A 26,381-nucleotide genomic window follows, 5' to 3' on the forward strand; every position below is an offset into this window, starting at 1 on the left:
AATGGAAAAAAGCTGACATGAAGATAACTGCTCTTAAATTAATTTAAAAGCAGTTTATAAATTTCAGCTTATCAGTTGAATAAAAGTGAAGGCTGTTTTAACATTATTTATCAACAATAAAACAAACTTTAATGCAACCATAAATTCATTTTATTTTACTAATTTTTTTCTACCTCAAAATCAACATTGTGTCATGAATTAGTTAAGTGCTCCATTTCTCCTTGTACTCTTCTGTTACTGGATTCTTCCCTCAACTGTGCAATAAGATCAACATTGTACTTGGAGGATTTTTTTCACCTGTTTACACCGGGTGGAGAAGAACTATCCGTCAGCACAGTATTTGCTTCCTTTTGAAATATCTCTAGCAGAAGTCTACCTATGTATGCAATTTTTACATGACACACTGCAAACAAATTAATTTTGACCAGAAAAAAATATTATATTTGCTTAAAATGTATTAACTATACTACTGATACAAGTTTAGTATGTAACTATTCTAAGGCAAAGTTATCTTAAATGTGCTAGCATTTTTCTGATACAACTGACTATATCCATAACATGGCATGATTTTTATAAATTTCTTTTTTTTTTGTTAGTCTGTGATCTTTTTTCAGTCATTGGTACTGACAAACAAATAATTTAATTAACACTTGTTTAGATTTTTTTGTGCTAAAAATATTAAATAAAGACCTACAAATTGACATTGCTTGGATGTTTTTGCCAGTTTAAATTTGATAACTGGTTTTGTTTACACTTACACTCAATAGTTTGTGATAAAATTGTGCTAGTGTCAATTTACAGTTTAAAACAAAAAAAATCCTAATTTTTATATCTTGCAAAATCACACTTAAAATTATTTGAATATTAAGTTTGAATTTCTTGAAATAAGATGTAATGTCTGTTTTCGCTTGAGTGTTTAAAATGAGCTATGTCTGTGGTAATCTAAAAGCTGCAGATGAAGCAAGTGAGCAGCTAGTGGGATCCCTCCATGTATTGTTTCTGTTGTTTACAGAGTTTCTATTTGATGTAAATACTAGCATTCCACTTGAGCAATAATATGGCAATTGACAGATAGGAATTTTCAACTGTGTGTAAGGGAGACAACCTAAATATTTCTGTTGTGAGTGTTCTCTGACACAACTTGCCAATGTTGGATATATTATTATATATTTTTTCTATTTAAACAATTCATTTCTTTGTTTTGATCATTTTTTGTGACAAAAAGAAAATAAATTTAAAGTTTAGAATATGATACAAGTGTTGGATATATAACTTGTTTACTATAAATTAGTTTAGTAAGTCGATATTAACAGACTGATACCATATCTATTAAGTGTACCAAAAACTATTTTAAAAACATTTATTCACTGCCTTAAAAAAATATTAAGATATAAGCCTACTTTTTGGTGCATTCTTTTTTATTCATCAAGTGAGTATTTGGCAGTAAATGTGTAGGCTGTTTGTAAAGTATTTAGAGACAAGTAGTTAATACTATTCCACCAGAATAGTATCTCGGCAATCCCAACATTTTATGAAATAAATGTACTGTCAAGTAAGTTCTAAAACATGGTTACCCTAGCAGTCAGTTTCTGAAAGAGATATATCTACTTACTCAACAGTCTGCTGTTTAATTTTGTTTATCAGACTCTCAACAACTTATTTAATTGTTACAAGGTTTTTAACAATGTTTATATTTCATGTGTTTAAAAAAGTCTAAAATCAAATAAGTAAACAAGATTTACATTGCACACCACCCCAACAATAAAATTTAACATCAAGTGGGTTATTCCAAGTGTTAAAGGAACAAAATTATTGAATGAGGTCTGCTATAGCTGATACCTGTGACCATTTTTTTTCCTACACATTGAAATTTGATATCATGAAAACCATTATTGTTAAATAAAAAATGTGGGTCTAGGTATAAAAATGAATAAAACAATTTTTTTAATGCTGGACAATAGATGTTATAATGAAGATAAAAAATAATGTATATCTGAGATTTTTAAAATAGGAAAAAAAGTTGGCTATAGATTTACATCTAATAATAAACTTTAGTTTTCAGTTTCAAAATCAAATGTTGCTTAAAATTGTATCTGACCATCTACTTCACCTGTGATTAAGAAAAAAACAGTTCAGCGCCTTACATTAATACTTGTGTTTATTTCTGTTTTTTAAAGGTGTTTTCTTGATGTTTTTATAACAAAGCAAAGAACTTTCTTTGAACATTGATGTTTTTTTATTTGTCAAGCAAAAAATATATAAATAAATATTTTTATAATGTGGTCTTATTAAGATGAACACTGATCACATTTAACAATAGACCATATTTAGGTACACAAAAAGCCTTTTTAAAAAAAATCAATAAGAAAACAATTGCATAATGAGTATTTACTTTTTAAAATGAAAACTGGAAAAAGCTCTTTCATTCTTGTGAGGATTTTTGAGACTTGATAAAATATGAAAGACATATTGCAACTTCATATCTGAAAGTATTTTTAAAAATAAATACAGATAATTATTGAGAAAAAACAATAGCACAAAGTAGTTTGTTAAAAAATGTTAAAAACATGTAACTTAATTTAGCCAACATAGCTTGGTTATACATTAATTTTAGTTAGAAAAAATCAACTAAATATCTTCTAAAGAATATATTGTACACTTTAACTAGGTTTTAAAAAAAATGCTGTGAGCTTTTCTATTTTTATAAAAAGTGTGTGCCAATAATGAATGCTCATTGTTACATGTAGGAGGGCTTTAGAAAGGTTTTCATTGAAGCTGCCATTTTTTATTTCTTACCACAACTTTAAACTTGACGCTGGGCCAGACTTGAAACTGTGAAAAAATCTTGAGATAGAGCAGCACCCAGACACCAGCTGACTTCTCTCCCATGGATCTTTTTTTCTACCTACACATGGAGCAACATGTAACACAACTGTAGTTACAACATAAAGGGACAGTACTGAGATCATATCAAATCTGTGAGCACTACAGTGGGTCTACATAAAGGGACAGTACTGAGATCATATCAAATCTGTAGGCACTACAGTGGGTGTACATAAAGGGACAGTACTGAGATCATATTAAATCTGTAGGCACTACAGTGGATCTACATAAAGGGACAGTACTGAGATCATATCAAATCTGTGAGCACTACAGTGGGTCTACATAAAGGGACAGTACTGAGATCATATTAAATCTGTAGGCACTACAGTGGATCTACATAAAGGGACAGTACTGAGATCATATCAAATCTGTGGGTCTACATAAATAAAGGGACAGTACTGAGATCAAATCTGTAGGCACATAAAGGGGCAGTACTGAGATCATATCAAATCTGTGAGCACTATGGTGTCTACATAAAGGGACAGTACTGCGACACATTTAAATCGTTACCACTAAAATTAAAGTTGTATCAACCAAACTTCAACTAAACTTACGTAAAGTTCCTTGTTGCCCGGCAATCCAACTCCAGTAGACAAAAGTTTGTGTATATAAAGTAGATCTATACACAAAAATGGATATTTGCTAGACATTCTATCACGGTGACAATCTGGAAGTAGAATATAAATATTAGCTACACTAAAAGGTTACCACACTAGTTTAAAGGTACAAAAAAATTGGCTATAGTCCAAAAAAAAAAAAAAATTTCTCTTACACTTCTCAGCAGCTGATAAAAAATCTTCAACAAGGAGAACCTGGCTGTCTACATTCCATGGTATAAGCTTGGACCATCTGGCCACATCAAAGAAATAAGAAAAAAGGTGAATTTCTCTCTTGTTTACTTCCTGACTCTGGACTAAAGCACCAGCTCTCACAAACTGGATTACCTTTTCCTGACATTGTGATAGTACATTGGGGTCTGGATTGCTTCCCCTGGAAGACAATATGTTAGCATTAAGGCATTTAAGGCAGCTGAGTCAACAAATGATGATATATAGACAGTGTAATGATGATATGAGGACAATGTAAAGATGATATATGTACAGTACAATGACAATGTATGGACAGGTTAATGATGAATATGAACAGTATAATGAAATATATCAGTGTAAAGAGTACTTAGTATACTGATCTTGTTTACCATACTAAAATCAATGTAATAAGATTCCATTGAGCTGTACCTGACTAGATAGTGAAGATCTGCATGTGAAAACAGAAAACTTTGATCAACACCCAAACATGGTGTCTGCAGCAGGATTTTTTCTTGTGTAGCTTGTTCTGTTTAAACACATCATTACAGAAATAGTTAAAACAAGACTTTACCACTAATGATTTAATTAGTAGTTAAATTTAAGGACAAGTAGTATAATAAACTGGCATTTACCAAAGGTATGTTGATTCTGCCAAAAAAACAAAACAATTTACCATATGATATGTTGCTATTTTGACCTTCAGTTCCCCCCAGAACTGCTAGTCTGGCTGACTTCAAACCATAGGTCAAATAACTGAAACACAAAAATCTCTCTTAGGTTTCTATTCAAATAGATCAATTTCAGCTTTGAGTGCTTGAACAAATGTGTGAGCACTCTAAAATTTAGGGAAAATGTAATTTAAGTAAGGCAACCATCAATTTAAGATTAGCAATAAAAGTTTATGAACACAATTTTCTTAATGTAGCTGGCATACCAAGGTTATATTTATTTTTTAATTTAATCAAAAAGGTCTTACTGTTCTTTGTATTACATTTTTAAATCACTACCTTTTAGTGAAGACGAATCGTTCGGGGAAATCTTTAAAATTTATCTTGAATAAATCTTCAATATCATAGTCACTAAGGTGCTCCTGTAAATAAACTTCTTATTAAATTTTAATACATTAACAAAATAATGGATTTTTTTCTTTTTAAAATGCATTGCCCCAGTTAACAGAGATGGTCCAGATCATTATAGTTGACATGGACCAAAAACAAGTTTTTGGATGTTTCCTCTTTGGACATTTCCTTAATTATTTTAAAAAAATTTAAAACTTAGATCTGGAAAGAAATTAAGAAATTTATAGAATTCTAGGGACTATAACCAACAAAGAAAATATCTGCAAGTGTTTTTCCAAAATATTTAGATTATTGCAAGTAGAAGTACATCAATAACATACCTTTACGGATATTTCAAATGTGATTTGAGTGCTGCCACCTCCTAAATCAAAAGTAGTTACTGTATCACGCTGTTTGCTCCATATTAAATCTGTTCAATTTTTAAAGGAAATTAACACAAAGTTTTGGTTAACCTTGGATATAAATATTACAGAGTTCAACAACCACGAAAATTATTACAATCTTTACCAAATGGTATTAAAGGAACCACAGCTTATTACAACATGAATATCACAGTAGGCCCACAGTGTTTCCAAAAGATAAGACCAAATAAAACTAATTTTACCTAAGGAATCATTAAGCAAAGGTAGGATAACAGCAAAATGTACACACCTAGCAAAAAGTTAACAGATACCCATCCAAAAAGTCCTGAGGAACAAGTTGTTTTTTGTTTTTATTAAACAAGGCTTGGAAGAAGATAATAATTTTAAAATAAGTCAAAGTAAAGAAGTTCTGAATAGTGTAAATAGCAGCGATGAAATTAATGTTTTAAATATATATAAGAAACAAAACAATAATTATTTAATCCTGGGTTTTTTCTTGAGAGTTTAATAATTGTTTTATTATACCACATACAACATAGCCCATTACCTTTTTTAAAAAATTTAGAACATTCATAAGTAAATTGGTGTAAAAGATTCAAGTTGAATTACCAACATTTCCTAAAAACTAGTCCTACCTTCTTCCTCTCCACTCATGACAATCACCTGCTGTGGGTCAGGGAAATGAAAGGGAGACTGGACCAAAAGTCTTCTCACCTGGAGAAGCAACATTTCAAACAATATTTTTATTCCCATCTTATAAATAACTACACATCAGCTCTTTTATTCCCATGTTCTAAACAGCCCAATATTAGCCTTTTCCCATCTTTCAAAAAGCCCTATATCAACACTTTTTATTCTTATGTACTAAACAGCCTTATAAAAACCAGGGATTTAAAAAGCCCAACTTACTTCTTGTAAGATATTCTCAGCTTTTTCCTTTGATAGTAGTCTAAGCCCTGCAGTAGCTTTAAATACAACTGGTGTTCTGGCCTTACAGCTGTCTGGTACAGAGTTCACTGCTTTATGCAGCAACGGTTCAAGACTTTCTGATACCTAAACATGCACAAAAAGATGTGTATCACTTTTTTTTTCACATTTAAAACTAAAATCTAAAGCTTTTAGTTAAAAAAAACTGCTTAGCTACAAATGTTTTTGAATAAATTAAATAACCTCAAACAATTTATGAGCATAAGATGAGATTCCAGGTTCTACTGACTGGAAAACTTCCTTTTCCAAAGTGACTTTATATTTGTTTGTCCCTGTAATCATATGACAGCACTAAATTTCTGACAATGTAACACAAAATTGAATAAAACTGAGAAAAAGTTTCAACTGTTTAGTGTCTAATAATGTTTCAGTTTGGCATTTGAAGAGATTGAATATTGGCCTACCTCTGATTAAGTAATGAAAATGAAAGACAAACACTCTTGATCCTGTGCTTCCTGCATCAAACACAACTGAATACACATCTTCAACAGATTGTTCTGACTGATTGTAGCCTGTGATTTTAGTGACACTGAACAGTGTTAAGGCAACAACTAACACAGCCAAGATAATACACTTTGAGTTGATGAAGTTAACGCAAGCATCTCCAGATTCAGGTCTGTTGTTGATGGTCTCTATGTTCCTTTCATCCATTATGTTATTACGCTGCCTAAAGGAAGGGATAGGATTTGTAGTAGTAATTTAATATCAGCCATACTATCAATTTAGAAAGTAAGGGTTAGCATACAATTATGGTGTGGTTAGTATTAGTAAAATAATTGTGGGCATCCACAAAAATAATAGTTTTTTATAATGATGATGGCCTATTTTTAATGTCGATTTCGATCACTTGATACCATATAGGCCCTACATATTTTTTATTTATGGGGTTTATCCTGTAATGTTAAATTATGACTACTACAGTCAACTAACAGTCTAACACCACACAGCAGCAATAATTTATAGGCCTAAATTTAGTAATTTAAACTAGTCCTAACAGATGCTGAGTCTAACTCTGGATCTGGATCTACATCTGCACTACCCAACTTTTCCATTACTAAAAATGTGTACCTTATAATCTTATAGTCTAGCTAATTGTAATCATTTCATAATTAAAAGTTATTTTAGTAAAATAACGACTTACAACTGTTAGAGTAGAGGTAGACTATAAAATAAAAATGATCACAAATTTATCACAATATATCAATATACTTCTATTATTAAAGCCTTAACAAATAACAATGAGGCAACTTTTGGTAATCTATCGTTTTAGGTGCGTAAAATCGGCCGAGGCAGTAATGTGGGAAAAAGTTGCCTCATTGTTAAGGCTTTTATATTTTACCAAAAATAAAGTAAATGTGCTTGGTTGCATGTGATGAAAACATCGCTAGTCTTTATTTATTATTTATTACTGAAAAGTTTTAATAAAATTGTTTGGGGGTCATCCATAAATGACGTCACGCATTTTTTAATGAATTTTACCTCCCCTTCGTCACACATTGCCACAAACAGCCAGCCCCCCCCCCCCTAAAATGATGTCACACCTCAGCCTATGACCCCCCCCCCCCTAAAAATTGCTGTTGAATTTTTCTTAAAAGATCTATATTTTTCCAAAATCTTGTCAGAACTCCGTCAACATATAGTAGTTTGATCAATTAAAACCGTCTTCTAAAACGCAAAATAACGGCTAAAACTCGTCTTCTAACATTGCTTTTTAATAATGCAAAAAAGTGACTTCACACCATCTGAACCTCCCCCCTCCCCCTCATCACACATCGTCACAAAATTATGGACCCCCCCTCCCCACCCCCGAGTGTGACGTAATTTATGGATGGCCCCTTAAAATAGGCATTCCGACTTCCGCTGTTTCGATTCGGTATTCCACATCCGGACTTTTTGATGCAGACTTTATAAAAACTCGCCCTTTTCCGAAGAATGCCGAATCTCACTGTTGGAATCGAGTTTTTAGAAATATTCGATATAGATATTCTAGTGTAGACGTATTATATGTTTCAATTAGAAAATCATCGCCATTATGACAATCTTAAAGCCGAAATCGATCGCACGATTCTAAAGAGTTTATCTCGCGAACATGTCCCGTACGGTGCTGTCACATTTTAAATAAGTTTACGTATTAAACACATTATAAGTGTCTTGCCATTAGTTGTAAGTGTCCATTAAATAAACAAATATTATTATAATAACGGTTTTATGGCACTTACTACTTCTGTTTACGAGTTATCATACATGTCAAATCCCCGAGCTAGCGCTTCAGCCTTGACAACGCCATGGCGTCCGTTTGGCACCGCACTACCTATTATCGATAAAATACGCGCACTAATGCCAATGACGTAGTTTTCGAAGTTGGAAAGAATTTAAATTGTGGGTGGCACTGTTAAAACTAGATAAAATACATTGATCAAGTTATCTATTAAAAACGACAGACAAGAAGCTTAGGCTTACATTAACTAGTGTTAAGCATTTCACACATACCTACTTAGATTTAAGGCTTATACTTAATTATTAATTAAGTTAATACTAAACTATAGGCCTACTTTATACTATATCTACATTTATAAATAATAAATAAGTTATAGGCCTATTTCTTAGTATAACTAATGCTATATGTAATATGTATCGATTGATAAAGTAAGTCTGGGCCTATTATTGGTTATGATAAGTAAAGAAGCTTGGTGATAAACTTAATTAATTATTTGTGATAATTATGCCTATGACATTAGTAAATAGTAGATCTAAATAATAAACAAAAGGCGCAGCAATTGACATGGGGGGGGGATACTAATTAATAAGGCAGTGAATTTAGAATGACATGAAAAAGGCATGATAGTTATTATTCATAATAATTTAGGATACAATTTTTACATTTAATAATAAAAAGTAACAAAAAACAAATACAACAAACATTACGTATTTAAATCACAGCATATTGCCAATATATTCATATAAGCAGATAGACAGGGAAGCTGTAACTTCTGATGTGGTACAACTTACTTAACATTTAATAAACTTTTACAAGAATTTAAGGTTTTTCTATTGATTAGTTGTACCAAAATAATAATATCAATAGGGCCTGGTAAAGACCCTAGTATATTAAAGTAGTTTCCCTTTTTGACCTGTCAATCCATCATCCATAGAGCAGCTGAAGTAGAGTTTATCTGTTTCTTGACCACTGAACATGAAGTGATGGTGTGGTTAGCTCTCTGCCAAGCTATCTTTACTTTCCCTTGTGTCAGGTACTCATCTGAGCTAGGTGGATGCTGCGCGCTGCACAGACAGACTTGTCTGAGATCTGAGCTTAAGACTTGCATGTTAGTAGTTGAGTGCTTTACCACACCATCCCTAGTTTTATTTTTCAGCATTCTTCTTATTACATGCTTCAGTATCAATCACCAAATTTATCCTATCTATTATAGTAGCATTCTGGACATACATCTGTTGCAGTCACTATAATTACTATAAAAGGGTGCAACACCCTTTCATAGGACTTTTTAATTATATGCAGTCATACTTAATCTAATTTTTTTCTATATTTCTCTTACCCCCACCCTCTAGCAAAGTTTCAATTTTAATATTAAAAAAAAAACAGACTTTCAGTCTGCATCTTGACCTATATAGAACTATTAGAACAGCACCCCTCACTTTAATTTGACCTGATTAGTTCTAATTATCCTTCATCAAATTTTGATTTTACTTTCATATTTCTATTGCCCACACTCTCTAGCACTAATGTGCAAAGTTTTATAATTTTATCTCAAATAGCAGCAGTGGTATGCAAGCCTAAAGCCAATCACACAATTAAATCCGATGTTACAGTGATATATAACAAGTTTAATACATAACTTTAAAAATTCATATAAAAAAAACTATTAGGCCTAGCATGATAAATTTGGTATTTTTATCAATGGGGTATATTATATAGTTAGTCTCATATAAATTCAATTTTCTTCAAATTATAAAAAGAATAGCATATAATGGTAGAGCTTTAAAAATGCATTCCAACAGTACCAATTTTATTAATTTAGCATAATCGGTTGATTAAATATAATTTTTTTAGTGTCGCAAATAAAATATATAGAAACGCGACCAAAAACGCAGGTAAAAAGTCAAATTCACTTGTTTTAAAGCTAGTAAGCAAGAAAAGACATGATTCTTTCTTACTATTGAAATCAGTTTGCTTATACCTACATTTTTTTACACCAAGGTGAAAGTAAATAGTTTATATAAATTTATAAAATGCCATTTATATAATTTATTGTATGTTTTGTGATGAATTTTCAATTGGAAAATACCGCATTTGGAAGCAGAAAGGTAAATTCTACAGAACAGATGTTGTTTGGAATGTTATAGATTATAGATCTAGGCCTATATCAAAATGTTTGTTTAATAAAATTCAATTAGAGTCCACCCATTTCTGATGGGTACCTGATATACATTGGGGAAATTAAAGGTAAAAAGTAAAGGCGGCTGTGAATATCGCTGACCACACGGACAATCACTTCATATGCCGAGGTCAAGAAACATGAACTCTACTTCATCTGCCAAATAGATTGCTTTGTCTACAGAGGAATCTTAATGTTTACAGGGGCCTAATAAAATTGAGTTATGTTTGTAAAAACATTAGGCCTAAGCTTTAAAAACTTATTTTGGTCAATATCGGAAAAAATAAAAATCTTTTCGACTAAATGGGTTGAAAAAAGCTTTGAATTTGTTTCATTGTTTGTTATTATATCTTGTAGTGTTTAGAATTGAAGCTTTCTTTCTTAATTACAAGTTGTATTAATTTCAAACCTTAATGTAATTTCTTTTTAATTCAGTATTAGCCTAAATGTAAGGTAGGCTACAGAATTCAGATATTACCTATGGTTTTGTGATTTTTATATGTTTATAACATTTGTGTTTATGAAAGACCTAATGAAGTTATCAAGCAAACTGTTTTATTATTATTTTAATAGGCCTGCAAGTTATAGGTACAAAATATAGATATCTAATCACTAGATCTAGGTCTAAGTTTAAGAAAAAACTACCAAAAGGGTTTGAAATACTTAAATACAGTACTAAAAGTAGCTATGTTTTGAAAAAAAAATATCTTAAACTGGAGACATTCAATTTAAAGTCATTATAAAAACTCCATGATCTAGATTTATTTCTAGATCTCTAGTATAGTAGGAATACAGATTTAGAGGCTTTCCCATCAGTATCAATGTACTATCTTAGCTATGTGGGAGGTCAGTACGAGTTCACTGGGGAAAAAATCGGATCTGCCGTAGGGGGGTGGGTTTAGTGCGCAAATGCTCCTGACCGATTGCCAAAAGGTACAGAAATTCTAAAGATACATTTTAAAAGAAAAATGGACGGCTGAACTGCAGTTATCAAAATATCTGTGTAAGTAGAAGTATAAATAATAATATTTTACACAAATATAGCTGTCTTTTGCTAAATCTAGCTCAATTTCCACGAAAATCGCATCCGGTCGCAATAATTTTTATATCAGCTTGTCGGCCATTCAACGATCTATCACGTGTAGCAGACGCCAAACAGATTTACCCGTATGGTATTGCGCGAATGCTATTTTTAGCAACAGTGCCGAGACGCGATCGAAAAAAACGAACTAGAAAGTGGCCATAAAAAAGCGGGTCAGGGGAGGTAATTCAACTCGCGTTATGAGACTAGCTATATTATAGGATTAATCTGTGTACATTTTATCATTCTATGATAATTAGGAAAAATATCCCAACATTCCTACCCTTAAAACTATAAAAACAGGTAGGTGAATGAAACTTTGAAACATTTTTGTAGCTTTCATTCTTTCAAAGCATTTAGTTTTAGCATAGGCTTAAAGGCCCTAAATCCTCCTAGAAATGTGAAATAAGTAGTAACAGGCCTACTAAAATTTAAAGTTTAAAGTCACGTTTTTTCCACACTACTAGATTCTAGATCTAAACTCTGCCGATTTTACGTTAGTGTAGATTACTGTAGATCTACCTAAATTTCCTAAGGCTAAACTCAAAACTGACTTGACTACCTAAAGTAGTAAAGTACCTAAGCCTCGGCCGATTTTACGCACCTAAAACGATAGATTGGATTACCTTGTGTATGTTTACTAGACTCTATATAGAAATAGATCTATAGTTTTAGTTATAATTATGGTATTCTATAATGAATTATATCTCATTCTATTCTATAATACTAATAATTTAATAGTAAATTAATAGTCTATCCATTCCATACTATGGTATTTTATAATATAATTAAACAACATTTACTTGGTCCAAGGGGGATAAGTCAGCAAATGTTTCATGATTTCAGAAAGCTGGTTTTGATATACTTTTTATAGACCTAGATTTTTATAAGAAAATCAAATATATTATTAATATACAGTTGCAAGTTTAATATTTTATTATAACTAAAATATTAAAATATAGATGTAATAAAATTTATTGTTTGATAAATTAATGTACTGATTTTAAAATCGGGGTATTATCGTCGATTAAATGATCCAATCCAACCAATAAAAAAAAAAGCTTGTATAACCTAGCAACAACGTAAATGGCGGAAATGATATCTTATAGTAATACTTTGTGAAAAAAAAACATTAATTAAAAAGATTCTAATAAGTTTATTTTCTCAGAATGCCGAAGAAAGGCAAGAAGGGAAAGGGAAAGAAGGGGAAAAAGGGAAAGAAAGGGTAAGCTGTATTATGTGTATATGCTATACTAAGAGCCAATATTAAGGCAATTATAAAATAAGGGCATGGCATAAGCATAAAATAAATTATAACAATATTCAATCAATAGGCCTATATAAAAAAAAATATTAATATATATTAATATATAATATACTAATATACTTATTACTTAGGTCTTAGAATAATATACTATAACTATAGGAACTACTACTACTAGATCTAGTAGTAACTAGTAACTACTAGTACTATAGTACTAGGCCTAATATTAATATTATTTTAAGAGATACGGTATACCCTATACTATAGTAGAGTATTAGAATCATAGTAATTATAGATGATCTAAATTGATCTACCTACTACTACTATTTAGTATTTAATAGTTAGTTACTAATACTATTACAGTCTCATTAGTTTATGCTACTAAACTAGTATAACTGTATAGTATAGAGTAGAGTATCAAGACTATAGACTATACTCTATAGTACTATAGATAATAATAGACCATAGCACATAGGCCTACTCTTTTCATGAAATAAAATATTAAATTATTGACTTACCGAGTTAAGGGATTGCTGGGTGGATGGTGATAGTATAGTCACCCATCTGTGCATCATCCTTGGGATAAGGAGGTTGACCAAACCTGAGCAAACTAATGGCTACCTAAACACTGGTGCTAAGCTAATATTAAAACTTAACACACACTTCATACAGTCCAATACATCAATTATTAATTTACATTTATTAGATGTCACATTGGTTTACATGTTTAAAAGCAATGAAAACAATACAAATACAATGCCCGACTTTCATATTCAAGAAAACATCACTTGACAATTCTAATACAAGCCAAAAAACAAAAAAATCAAACTTACATTTCAACTGGGAAATTATTCACCATAGCTACTAACATTAATTCATTGTTCTGATATAGAACAATATATATACATGGGAGTATCACACCAGTATGTACACAACTCAGAATCACACATGTGATTGTCATCATCCCCAGTTCTAACTCAGTTATGTCAAACACGGTTAAATCCTTCTGTGAATACATAGTCGAACTCTTAACAATATAGTCAGACACACAGCGGCAGGATGATTTCTGTCTAAAGTTGAGATCAGGCATGTCATTGGACATCACAATAGAACCATTACTCTTGACATGCAGGTGGACATCCCACACAATTCCGATGACAAATCACATGGGTTTGGAAAATCATCAGGAGATGCCAAAGGAAACACATCAAATTATATTCGGATAACTTGCATTTATAATATCCAGTTTCTTAATTTTAATCTGGATTCTTTAACACAAGGATGATTAAGTACATTAGTAATTATAGTTTATACAGAAAAAGCTAAAATTGGTTGTTGTTTTTTTTTTTATTGAATTAGCATAATTAAAATCTTTTTACAGAAAAAAGGGAATGGGAAAAGAGAAAAAAGAATCAGTAGTTGCATTGGCAGCAGCTAATTCAAAAGTTTGGGAAACAAGACTTGAAATTTCCGAGCGATCAAAACAAGAATATAGGTATGATCAAATAATTATGGAATTTATCATTTAATTTGTCTTTACACAAGAAATTAATATTCTCTTTAAATGCTTAACAAATTATTATTTTCATTTTATGTCATTTGTGTTTTAGCTTATATATTTAGGTAAAGTATTTAATTAAATATTTTAAACAGAGATACTGCAAAAAAGTTGATGTTAGAAAATGATGCACTTCAAACTCAGATGTTTCAGACAGAGCGAGACACCATTGATGTTATTACATATCTTAAACAGCAGGATCAAGATAAAGAGTCTCAAGTATGCTAAAAGCTTATAGATTCTGAAATGCATTTAAAAGAGAATTTTTAATAATTTAATCTTTTTTTTTTCCATTGACTGTTATTGGCTAAAGCAATCTCCATAACTAGCTTTAGGCCTGCTATGAACATTTTACTCTTTAAACTGGATTATATCTAAGTTTTACAATCCCATTAGTTAGAGCAGCTACAGCATCAGATTCGAGACCTCAAGAAAGAACAAAGAAAAGAAAAAGAGAGTATCATTGAAGACTTTAGTAAGCAGATTAATGAGCTAGAGACAAAACTTGGTGAGAAGATACGGGAGGTTGATCTAATGCATAATGAGCTCAAATTGGTCAAAGAGTTTAGAAGAAAAAGAGGGCAAATGCAGAAAGATCTGGAAGATGTAAGTTTTTATACACAGTGCTTCATAATGTGTTGTTTGGAAATGCTATTGTATTGGTTTCTTATTGTTGTATCTCAACTGCATTAAAAAAAATGTAATAATGATCTATTTAATTTACTGTAAATACTCCTACTATACAACTTGAATGAAATCAAAATGAATGTAATCAGTTTTGCATTGTAAAAAGATAGTCTAGTATTAAATAATGTTGCAAATACGGGGTTGTGGGCGGACAGTTATAAGAAAGGTTTAACTTAATACTTTTCAATTTTATGTTGATGTTTAAAAGAATCACTGGAGGCGGAGGGGAGAATGAAATATTTCATTGGTTTGAAAGCATGTTTATTACATTATAAATTGCTTTAAATCTTAGATCAAAGAAGCCATGCATAATGCTAGCAGAGAACACAAGGCTACCACTGGTCGTATGGAACAAAAGTTTTTTGAAGAAAAGGTAATCTAAAGAATAAAATCATTCAATACAAAAATATGAACTCCTTTAAATATAAAAAATTTAAGTTATATTCCTCTAAATTTTATTCTAACGAACGTATATCATATGTAATACTTTTTCAAGCTTACTTAACAAGCTACAACACAATCAGCTTTGGTGTTTTTCAAATTGCTGTTAGATCTAGTAATGTTTTCATTCTTTTCCACTATTATGAAATTTTAAAAAATTGAATCATATGCAGATGAGACTTCAACAAGAAGCTAATCAAAAAATAGCAGAATTGGCAGAGAAAGCTCACACAGAGGCCATAGGGTAAACACAATTTACTGTGAAAATTGCATATTTAAAATTGATTCACCTTTTGCCTTTAGAAATGAAATTATAGGATCATGAAATAAAAGTGATATACATAAGATGTTTTTTTATTTAATTAAAGAAACCTTGATGAAACTACCAAGTCAGTGTACAAGGAAAATGTTCGACTAACAGAGTCTCTGAACTATCACATGAAAGAAGGAGATCTTTTGAAAAAGGAGAGAGATAGACTGTTGGCAGAGAATGAAACTTTGATAGAAGAAAGGGAAGTTAAAGATTTGATGGTAAAAGAAAAGGTTGCACAAGTTAAGAATCAAAAAGACAAAATAAAACAGGTACATTTAATGTTTTCATTAAGAATAAATGTAATTAAACCTATGTTTTTTAAATTACAGATTTTTTGGTTGCATCATATCTAAACCTTCATAAACTTTTAATCTACCTAAATTAGCCAACTACACTTAGTAAGGAAGTTTAAATATATTGTATGACTTTTAATCTCATTTATAGAATGTTACATTTTATGAATAAAAGTAAGTGTAAAGAAATTGTTCTAGAAAATATATTTAGTTGTAAAATATTTTAATCACATGTCCTGCCTATATAGTTTTGTGTGTATATTATAAGTTATATGATTTTATTTGTAACATTTTCTTGATTAGTAGCTAATACATTGCTGAATTGATAATTAAAAAAAAAAAAATTAAAATTTCCATCTTTCCATATAGCTAAATGAAAAGATTGAAACGTTGGAGAAATCTTTGAGTCATATTGTACGTGAGTTTGAAACAGAAAAAAAAGCAATTATTCAGCGAGGAGAGATAGAAAATGAAGCAGCAAAAGTTGAAATAGTTAAATTGCAGAGAACAATTGAATTAAAAACACGTGAAATGAACAAAGTAAAGCGGTTAGCAAAAAATATCCTAGATGAGAGAACAGAACTGGAGAGATTTTTCCTTGTAAGCCTGGAACAGGTGAAGGCCGAAGTAGCAGCCAATCAGTGAGTAGGCCATATTCAGGATTTTTTTTTTAAATCTGGCTAAAAGTTCAACTTTGTACTTAGTTTAACTTAACTATTATTGGAATTGTATGGGTTATATTAGTTTTAAATTGTATTCTAGTAGATGAAGCATGGGTGAACCTGTCTATAATGATTAACAGTTAGGAATGAATTCAATGAACTGTCTTTCTTAGTTTGAACAGCTTATTTTAACATTTGTATTAAAATTGATTTTTTTTCCTGCTGAATGACTAGGAGTAAACTGAGGGTTTGTATGTGATTTCTGTTGTTTCACAGTCAAATGTCTTATGTAATCATTTAAATATTTGTCACTATTTTCTTAATCATACACTAGCCACAATTTTCACTTTTTCACAATAAGTATATTACTGAGAACTTTAATAAAATCACTCAGTAATTTATTTTCTAAATGAACTCACTTAATCACTTTTTTTTTGAAAATGTTCTTACATTTCATTTGTGTATGACCTATACTTTCTAATTACAAGTTTATTTTATCATTAACTTTATTGAATATTCATGTATGTATTTTACTAAATTAAAATCAATGCTATCTTTTCTCCTGTCATTTCTGCATGCAAGCTTTTATTTATTTTTTCTCAAAAAATGCTTGTTGACTCTACTAAATCAGGCCTACTTTGTTTTGGTTCATTGAGTAAAAACATAATAGTTATTTTTGCTAAATCTGTTGGTGTGTTATTTTAATTAGAGCACAATATAGGAAAGATGCAAGAATTGCTTATCAACAAAAAATGTTGGCTGCCCATGCTGGAAAAAGTGACTTCCCAAAAATTCGGACATTCAATCAAATGGAGCACAGCACAAACAGTGTTTTTAGAGATATTGAGGCTGCTGAGATGTTGTAAGTTTTTTTTTTATATTTATCTCAACACAACTGATATTTATGTCAACATAATTATAAGTGATATTTATGTCAATATAATTATATATTGATAATTTTTCAACATAATTATTAATTGATATTTATATCAATATAATTATAACTGATATTAATGTAAGCGGATATAGATTGATAAACTTTTGAGAGATTATATTACTATTTTAATGAAACTTTCATTTACCTATTGATTAAGAGAATGTGTTACACAGTTTTAAAACTGTTAATACCATTGCTTATATCAGTGTTAAGTTAACTAATACTACTGTTTACATCTGAGCTAAGTTAACTAATACTACTCACATCTGTGTTAACTCCTATAGCAGTAGCTACCACCATATATTTCACTTGGAATAAAAAGGAAACATATTATTCTTTTTTTTTTAGAATTCAGAAATATTTTTTTTGTATTAATACTGTCTTTGGTAGATTAGTTTTGTTTTTAATTTTTTTATTATGGATAAACCAAAATAGCAAAATACTTGTATAAATAAATGTATAATATTGCTAAAATAATAAATATAGTATCTTTACTAATTACCATTTGACAATTAAGTTGTTCTCATTTTAATCATTTTTGAGAAAGTAACATGTTAAGAAAATTATTTCCTGCCAAAATTTAGTCATATGAAAAAAAATTTTTTGAATCAGATCATTTTGTTATTCAAAGCTAGTTGTTTCTTTGTTTATGTTTCATAAATGTAATACATGTGTTTACATAAATAGGCCTACACCATGTAAACTCAATATCTATATTGATGTGTCATTTCCACACAAAGTAGTGTATTTTGCACATAGATTAGTCTCCTTTCTGTTTAATTATTGTACAGTTTGTACAGTTTGTACAGTTTGCAAAATTTAATCCTAACAAACACACTTTATTTTACACACTAACGAAACCAGGAAGAAGTTGATGGAAAAGTAAGTAGTGTCTACATTAACAATAATTTCAACTTGATGTTTTTTTAATGCAAGCTCTCACTATGAACATTTGTTTCATTAATAACAAAAGCACTCTTGCTGTCTTTTTAAGTGTTCACATTTTATTATACTGAACAATTTAATCTTTGCTTGCTTCAAATATTTAACCAAATAGGACCAAATATTGTCATCACATTACTACTCAAAATTCACTCTTTAATCTGCTTGGTCGTTTAGATTTTGTTCAGCCATTTGTTCATACATTTAACACACAATACAACAAATTCTAATCTCCAACCTTTTTGTGTCCCTCCACCAGGTATGGCACTAGTGGAAGAGTTGACATCAGTGATTTAACCTGGGAGCAAAAAGAAAGAGTGTTAAGATATCTCTTTGCAAAAATGAATGGAAATAAGAGTCAGCATAAATTGTCTCCCCTGCCAGGTATCAACACAAAAGAGGATCAGCCACTGAGTATCACACAGGGAGAAAACAGGTGGGTTCTTCAGACAAAAGAAATGTTGTTAATGTTATCCACATTTTGTTCCTGTCTCCACATTTTGTTCCTGTCTCCACATTTTGTTTCTGTCTTCACATTTTGTTTCTGTCTTCACATTTTGTTTCTGTCTTCACATTTTGTTTCTGCCCTCCACTTTTTGTTTCTGTCTACACATTTTGTTTCTGTCTTCACATTTTGTTTCTGTCTTCACATTTTGTTTCTGTCTTCACATTTTGTTTCTGTCTTCACATTTCACCAGACAAAAGAAATGTTGTTCCTGCCCTGCACTTTTTGTTTCTGTCTACACATTTTTTATCTGTCTTCACATTTTTTATCTGTCTTCACATTTTATTTATGTCTTCACATTTCACCCGACAAAAAAAATGTTGCACATTTAGTCAATTATACTAATGTCAAGGCTAACAGTAATCACTATCATTTTTTATTAAGAAATAGGTTTTTATTTACACACATTTCAAAACTATTGTTTATTTTTAGATTTTTAAAGATTAAACATCAAATTAGAAATCAGCTATTCTGAAGAATTTGAAAACAGATTAATAAAAAATGTACATACTTTGTTTATAGAAAACAATTTTTTTTTGTTTTCCCATATCAGTGAGTCTAAAGATGACCAGACGTTCCTAACTCAGGCCCATGTTGATTTGGTCAACCAGTTTCACAGTCTCAACTTGTCAGAACCCCCGGCACAGTTAACATAAACTTTCTGGACAGAAACCAATCTTGACCTGTGTTTTTATGGTGTGGCACTCGAGTTTTTCATGAGTGGAATCGGTTTTTGTCTCACTTTTTTTGTCCTATTATGAAATGGATGTCCAAACATAGAAAATAATTGTAGTTGGGGAAAGTGAGTAGTGTTAAAAAGGTTACCACAAAATCATCAAAAAATTAGCAATAGATTTTATAACATGAAAATTATGGATATTCACAAGGGGGAGACAAGCAAAGGTATAAAAAAAAAATTGACCCGTGTACTGGTAATGATTTTTAGTAATAGAAAGAATGATTTTACTGTTAGAATAATTTTGTTCATTTTTTATGTAACTCAGTTCTGGATTGTAATAAGCTGTGGTGATTTATTTTTTATGGAATGCAATTACTTTGAATTATATGTGTATCAAATAAATTTTGTTTATTAAAATAATAAGAAAGACTTACATTGATGTTTGTGGATAATGCATGATCTTGCATTATTTGGTTAGTGCAGATACATACTATATTAAATAACAGGCTTCACAGTTCATCGTGTTGTGTATAGTGGGGTGGTGGTGATCAAAAGTCTGATTACATTGATTAACCATCTGGTTTTTTTATTATATTTCTGCTACTCAATTCCAATGCAACGTTATATTATTGCCCATGTTTAACTATTTTAAAAACATTTAAAGATCTACATACAAAACAGTTACATAATTAAAATGTTCCAAACTTTTTCTAGTTCAGAGGGTGGGGGTGATTTATAGATTTGATTTGATAGAGTCGATATCTTTGCAAATGTTGCATAACATTATGTTAAGTTGTGGAGTTGTTGTTATATAAAAGATGCACAATCTCTAAGCCATGAACAGACTCATACGATTCTCATATGCCTTGATAGAGGATGGCACTAGTCACGTGAGATATGCTCTAACACAACTTTTTTCCCATCAACTTTTTGTTTGTTCGTCAGCCTAGTCTAGCGGAGTTTTATCCTTTTGTTTGTTAGTCGGCCTAGTCTAGTGGAGTTTTATCCTTTTGTTTGTTAGTCAGCCTAGTCTACTGGAGTTTTATCCTTTTGTTTGTTAGTCAGCCTAGTCTAGTGGAGTTTTATCCTTTTGTTTGTTAGTCAGCCTAGTCTAGTGGAGTTTTATCCTTTTGTTTGTTAGTCAGCCTAGTCTAGTGGAGTTTTATCTTTTTGTTTGTTAGTCGGCCTAGTCTAGTGGAGTTTTATCTTTTTGTTTGTTAGTCGGCCTAGTCTAGTGGAGTTTTATCTTTTTGTTTGTTAGTCGGCCTAGTCTAGTGGAGTTTTATCTTTTTGTTTGTTAGTCGGCCTAGTCTAGTGGAGTTTTATCTTTTTGTTTGTTAGTCGGCCTAGTCTAGTGGAGTTTTATCTTTTTGTTTGTTAGTCGGCCTAGTCTAGTGGAGTTTTATCTTTTTGTTTGTTAGTCGGCCTAGTCAAGAGGAGTTTTATTCTTTTTGTTTGTTTGTCAGCCTAGTCTAGTGGAGTTTTATTCTTTTTTCTCAGCTTACACAATTGGGTAACGATTACAGCATCAGTTTTGTTGCTACTCTCACACATTATAATTGGGACAGAGTTCGGTTTTTTTTAAAACCATAGGGACAAAGTCGTAATATTTGGGAATTTTATTTTCATATGCTAAAAAAATGTGTGTGTGGAAAGTGGACTAGGATTGAGATATCGTGGTAATAAAAGAGACGGATAAATCAGCCTTGCACTAGACGGGGAGATAACCCCGTAGTGCCAGCAAAGCATGTTCAGACATTATCCAAATTTAAGGACTGCATGGCCGTGGGATAGAGAGCTCGACTGCTTGTACGAAGGTCTCGAATTACAATGCCCGTGCGTACTCGTAAATGTAACGTCCCTGAGTCCACTCAGCTCTGATGGGTACCCGACTCATGTTAGACATATAAAGGCAGCTGAGCATAGTGGTGAGGACACCATCCCTTCAAATGAACTCTACTTCATCTGCCCTGTGGATCTTTATGTAAAGGGGTTGCTGTACTAGTTTATTTTGTATCATACAGTCTTGAGAACAACAGCTTCAATGAAATGTAATTAAAATCCAACTACTTTAGTCTTATGAAGGTTATATAGGCTACAACAGTTACAATAGTTTATAACAGATATTCTTTCAGGCCTCTATTCGGAGTGCACCCCCTCACACACACACACAAACACACATACAAAATATAGTCTGTACTATCGTGTGGATGCAGATCTATCATTGTATGTTTTCTGTTTGAATAGCTTTGTCGATAACAGCATTAATAGAACTGTTGTTCATGTTGAAATGGCTTATGATAGAATAAACGCAAAGAATATAAAGCCATACAAAAGTTAGAAATATTTCTAACAGATAAATAACTACTGATTAGGATTCGTCTTTAACTTAAGAAGTGGCAGAAGAGTTTCAGATTTTTATTACAAGGGGGGGGGGGAAGGAACGTGTGACGTCATACTTTAGCATTTTAACAAGCCATTTATTTAAGTGAATTTTGTAAAGACTTTTTTTTTGTAAACTCAATTCTAAAAAATTAAACACTCCACGTTTGATACTTTTAGTGGTGAAAGAAAAACATAGTTGTCAATATATGTTAGTCGTCAAAATCTAAAATTTTCAAAGAATTCATGCAATCGAATCAATACAATTCATGCCTCTACTACGTCATGGTCTTGCTTCATACGCCATCCCCACTTCACTCACGTCATCCTCGCACCATACCTAGCCCAGGCCTATCCAAAAAAAATCTCAAACCCCACTAACTCTCTTAGCACAATATTTTGACATTATCACAATATCTTGACAACACTACCACAGTATTTGCATACTTGAAACAGGCATACAGGGTCTATGTATAGTATACAAGTCTGTATACCAAAAACATACAAGTGTAATGTTACAACAACAATATCACATAACAGAGACACAAAATGTCGATCAATAAATTTTTTATTTGTTAAAAGAACAGTAGGCAGCCGAGCCTTACAACCCATCCCCCCCTCCCTCTCCTATTACTAAATCATGAAACCAGTAGAAAGGAGCCGTCATGATATTTCACTTGATACACGGGGCTACTGTATTAACCAAATAGTAAACCAACGGTGCAACTAGTAACCAACGGCGAGACGAACAACCCACCCCCCCCCCCCACCACAACACCCTCCAACATGCTCTCCCCTGCCCCCATCTATTCATCTATTACCTAAATAGATAGCCCGTGAAAGTGACGAGATTATTTGTGGACTACCACAGCTCAAGCATGTTAAACTTTCCCGGTAAACTGCGTAGTTTCAGTTTAGTTTCCCTTGGTCGAGAATTCAATATGTTGGTTTAATCCATGTTATATAAAAGGTCAATATTTTTTTTTACTTGTTCGTGTGTGTGTGTGTCTCTGATTTGATTAGTTTATATTGACCACTTTGATAAACTCAGGGGAGAAAATCCCTTCAAGTTCAAGTCTTAAGTGGAGTTATCGATCCTTATATTCCCAGTTTATTATAAAAGAAACATCATAACAGGTCAATACATGCTGAACAAACTAAAAATATTGATGGTTTCAGTCGAAGTTGGCAGTATCGGATTTAGACAAATGATTGATATTCATTTAATTATTCCTTTTTCTCTCCTCTGCATAGAGACTGGGTGTTAAGCACTGTGACTTAGAGCGTGTTTTGTGAATTAAAGCTTGTGGCTGTTGCTGCCCTACTTCCCCATAGTAAAACGATTCTCTTACAATACACATTTTTAACAGGCCTAACACGGCTCGTTAAAATAACCTTCGCATGATTTACAAACAGTAATTATCTACCTTTTATTTGCTTGTAAGATGCGTCTTTATGCGTATAGGAAAGTCAGAAACCTTGTTTCACTAAGATACCTTCAGCTAAAATCTACCAACAGAGACACTTTGTCTCACTAAGATACCTTCAGCTAAAATCTACCAACAGAGACACTTTGTCTCACTAAGATACCTTCAGCTAAAATCTACCAACAGAGACACGTGTCTCAATAAGACACCTTCAGCTAAAATCTACCAACAGAGACACTTGTCTCACTAAGATACCTTCAGCTAAAATCTACCAACAGAGACACTTGTCTCACTAAGATACCTTCAGCTAAAATCTACCAACAGAGACACTTGTCTCACTAAGATACCTTCAGCTAAAATCTACCAACAGAGACACTTGTCTCACTAAGATACCTTCAGCTAAAATCTACCAACAGAGACACTTGTCTCACTAAGATTCCTTCAGCTAAAATCTACCAACAGAGACACTTTGTCTCACTAAGATACCTTCAGCTAAAATCTACCAACAGAGACACTTGTCTCACTAAGATACCTTCAGCTAAAATCTACCAACAGAGACACTTGTCTCACTAAGATACCTTCAGCTAAAATCTACCAACAGAGACACTTTGTCTCACTAAGATACCTTCAGCTAAAATCTACCAACAGAGACACTTGTCTCACTAAGATACCTTCAGCTAAAATCTACCAACAGAGACACTTGTCTCACTTAGACACCTTCAGCTAAAATCTACCAACAGAGACACTTGTCTCACTAAGATACCTTCAGCTAAAATCTACCAACAGAGACACTTTGTCTCACTAAGATACCTTCAGCTAAAATCTACCAACAGAGACACGTGTCTCAATAAGACACCTTCAGCTAAAATCTACCAACAGAGACACTTTGTCTCACTAAGATACCTTCAGCTAAAATCTACCAATAGAGACACTTGTCTCACTAAGATACCTTCAGCTAAAATCTACCAACAGAGACACTTTGTCTCACTAAGATACCTTCAGCTAAAATCTACCAACAGACAGAGACACTAGTCTCACTAAGATACCTTCAGCTAAAATCTACCAACAGAGACACTTTGTCTCACTAAGATACCTTCAGCTAAAATCTACCAATAGAGACACTTGTCTCACTAAGATACCTTCAGCTAAAATCTACCAACAGAGACACTTTGTCTCACTAAGATACCTTCAGCTAAAATCTACCAACAGACAGAGACACTAGTCTCACTAAGATACCTTCAGCTAAAATCTACCAACAGACAGAGACACTAGTCTCACTAAGATACCTTCAGCTAAAATCTACCAACAGAGACACTTTGTCTCACTAAGATACCTTCAGCTAAAATCTCCAACAGAGACACTTTGTCTCACTAAGATACCTTCAGCTAAAATCTACCAACAGAGACACGTGTATCAATAAGACACCTTCAGCTAAAATCTACCAACAGAGACACTTGTCTCACTAAGATACCTTCAGCTAAAATCTACCAACAGAGACACTTTGTCTCACTAAGATACCTTCAGCTAAAATCTACCAACAGAGACACTTGTCTCACTAAGATACCTTCAGCTAAAATCTACCAACAGAGACACATGTCTCACTAAGATACCTTCAGCTAAAATCTACCAACAGAGACACTTGTCTCACTATGACACTAATCGACTAGAATGTTTCTGAGGTAGACCTGCTTTTCTCGGAAAATGGAGTCTGTCGTTCCGCCCCCCCCCCTTTCCAAGTTTCAAGTACCCCCCCCCCTTCCAAGTTTCAAGTACCCCCCCTCCCCCTGAGATTAAAGAACAAAAGGCTGAAAGAAACACTGCAGGAAAGTACTTTTCAACGCGAACTGTTCAATGTAACTCGATCTCCGCTTTCAAATTGGAAAAATTTCTGTGCAACACAGATCAATATTTTATCCATTTATTTTTATACCCGATATACGTAGCCGAGCCAATAGATTTATGTGAAGCAGTGGCGTAGCGAGGTCGGGTGTCACCCGGTGCGGCACTTAATGGTGTCACCCCCCCCCCCCCCAGAGGCGTAGCGACCCTTCCCGGGGACAAACATTCAAGTTTTCGATTTGCACCCCCCCCTCAAGTTTTTCTCTATATATTTTGCTATTTTTTACCTTGGTGTCACCCCCTCGCTACGCCCCTGATGTGAAGACTACCTATAAAAATATGGATAAAGCTTCTGCAATAGAAACCTCTATTTGCGGGCGGCTAGCATGGTGTAGGAACGTAATCAAATTACATAAATCTGTTTGCTGTGTGCATAGTGAATGACACAAGTTTTCAATCGTTTGTTAATCGGGGGGGGGGGGGTCGCCCATAAATGACGTCACATGGGGGAAAAGGGGGGGGGGGGTAGACGTGTGTGGCAAAGGGGGATGTACAAATATGAAATTGTATTCTACTTTTGGTGGGTGTATGTTAGAAAAGGGTGAGAAAGGAACTCATATTCCTTCTCCTTATTTTCACAGTCACGTGTTCCTGTCACGTGTTCCTGGCTTGTTCACCCGCCTATAGTATTCCTATAGGCCTATACAAGTAAGTCAAAGTCACTTTGTCTTGCCACATCAATTTTAGAATCGAATTTTGATTTACGGTATATGATTTATTTTTTGTGTAAAGTGAATTTATTATTTTGCACAAATGATTGGACTTTTGTCATTTTTTTTTTACACACAGGCACA

General features: G+C 32.4%; 2 protein-coding genes across 3 annotated transcripts; one reads left to right on the forward strand and one right to left on the reverse strand.

Annotated features, from left to right (window-relative positions):
* Positions 1 to 1,411: 1,411 nt before the first annotated feature.
* LOC131944512 (ectonucleoside triphosphate diphosphohydrolase 5) lies at positions 1,412 to 12,410 on the reverse strand. The gene is made up of 14 exons (XM_059305187.1): positions 12,402 to 12,410; positions 6,525 to 6,787; positions 6,304 to 6,392; positions 6,043 to 6,186; positions 5,769 to 5,847; positions 5,423 to 5,458; positions 5,092 to 5,180; positions 4,700 to 4,782; positions 4,366 to 4,445; positions 4,122 to 4,218; positions 3,656 to 3,873; positions 3,438 to 3,550; positions 2,797 to 2,905; positions 1,412 to 2,483 (listed from the first exon to the last, which is right to left on the reverse strand). Exons 2-13 carry the CDS (start codon positions 6,769 to 6,771, stop codon positions 2,804 to 2,806), a joined length of 1,377 nt encoding a protein of 458 aa, XP_059161170.1. The 5' UTR covers positions 6,772 to 6,787; positions 12,402 to 12,410; the 3' UTR covers positions 1,412 to 2,483; positions 2,797 to 2,803.
* A 254-nt stretch (positions 12,411 to 12,664) lies between these two features.
* On the forward strand, positions 12,665 to 20,296 carry LOC131944513 (basal body-orientation factor 1). 2 transcript variants are annotated; one of them, XM_059305188.1, is made up of 12 exons: positions 12,665 to 12,823; positions 14,244 to 14,357; positions 14,516 to 14,639; positions 14,817 to 15,026; positions 15,400 to 15,480; positions 15,722 to 15,792; positions 15,917 to 16,130; positions 16,524 to 16,795; positions 17,526 to 17,678; positions 18,618 to 18,635; positions 18,955 to 19,131; positions 19,754 to 20,296. In XM_059305188.1, exons 1-12 carry the CDS (start codon positions 12,768 to 12,770, stop codon positions 19,854 to 19,856), a joined length of 1,593 nt encoding a protein of 530 aa, XP_059161171.1. In that variant the 5' UTR covers positions 12,665 to 12,767; the 3' UTR covers positions 19,857 to 20,296. The 2 variants fall into 2 exon arrangements, with proteins under 2 accessions (XP_059161171.1, XP_059161172.1); XM_059305189.1 differs by lacking the exon at positions 18,618 to 18,635 and having other exon boundaries at positions 19,754 to 20,295.
* Positions 20,297 to 26,381: the final 6,085 nt, after the last annotated feature.

The sequence above is a fragment of the Physella acuta genome, unplaced genomic scaffold (genome assembly GCF_028476545.2).
Source record: "Physella acuta isolate Inbredline_101_S28 unplaced genomic scaffold, ASM2847654v3 ptg000494l, whole genome shotgun sequence".
Lineage (NCBI taxonomy): Eukaryota > Metazoa > Mollusca > Gastropoda > Physidae > Physella > Physella acuta.

What these genes read in the sequence shown, in the direction of transcription:
- LOC131944513 (XM_059305188.1), top strand. Translation starts at nt 12,768, where the DNA reads ATGCCGAAGAAAGGCAAGAAGGGAAAGGGAAAGAAGGGGAAAAAGGGA. An exon ending in GGGAAAAAGGGAAAGAAAGG is followed by an intron (nt 12,824 to 14,243) that starts GTAAGCTGTATT and finishes ATCTTTTTACAG; the next exon opens with AAAAAAGGGAATGGGAAAAG. An exon ending in TGCAGAAAGATCTGGAAGAT is followed by an intron (nt 15,027 to 15,399) that starts GTAAGTTTTTAT and finishes TTTAAATCTTAG; the next exon opens with ATCAAAGAAGCCATGCATAA.
- LOC131944512 (XM_059305187.1), bottom strand. Translation starts at nt 6,771, where the DNA reads ATGGATGAAAGGAACATAGAGACCATCAACAACAGACCTGAATCTGGA. An exon ending in CATTTGAAATATCCGTAAAG is followed by an intron (nt 4,783 to 5,091) that starts GTATGTTATTGA and finishes GTTTATTTACAG; the next exon opens with GAGCACCTTAGTGACTATGA. An exon ending in GATCTTCACTATCTAGTCAG is followed by an intron (nt 3,874 to 4,121) that starts GTACAGCTCAAT and finishes ATTGTCTTCCAG; the next exon opens with GGGAAGCAATCCAGACCCCA.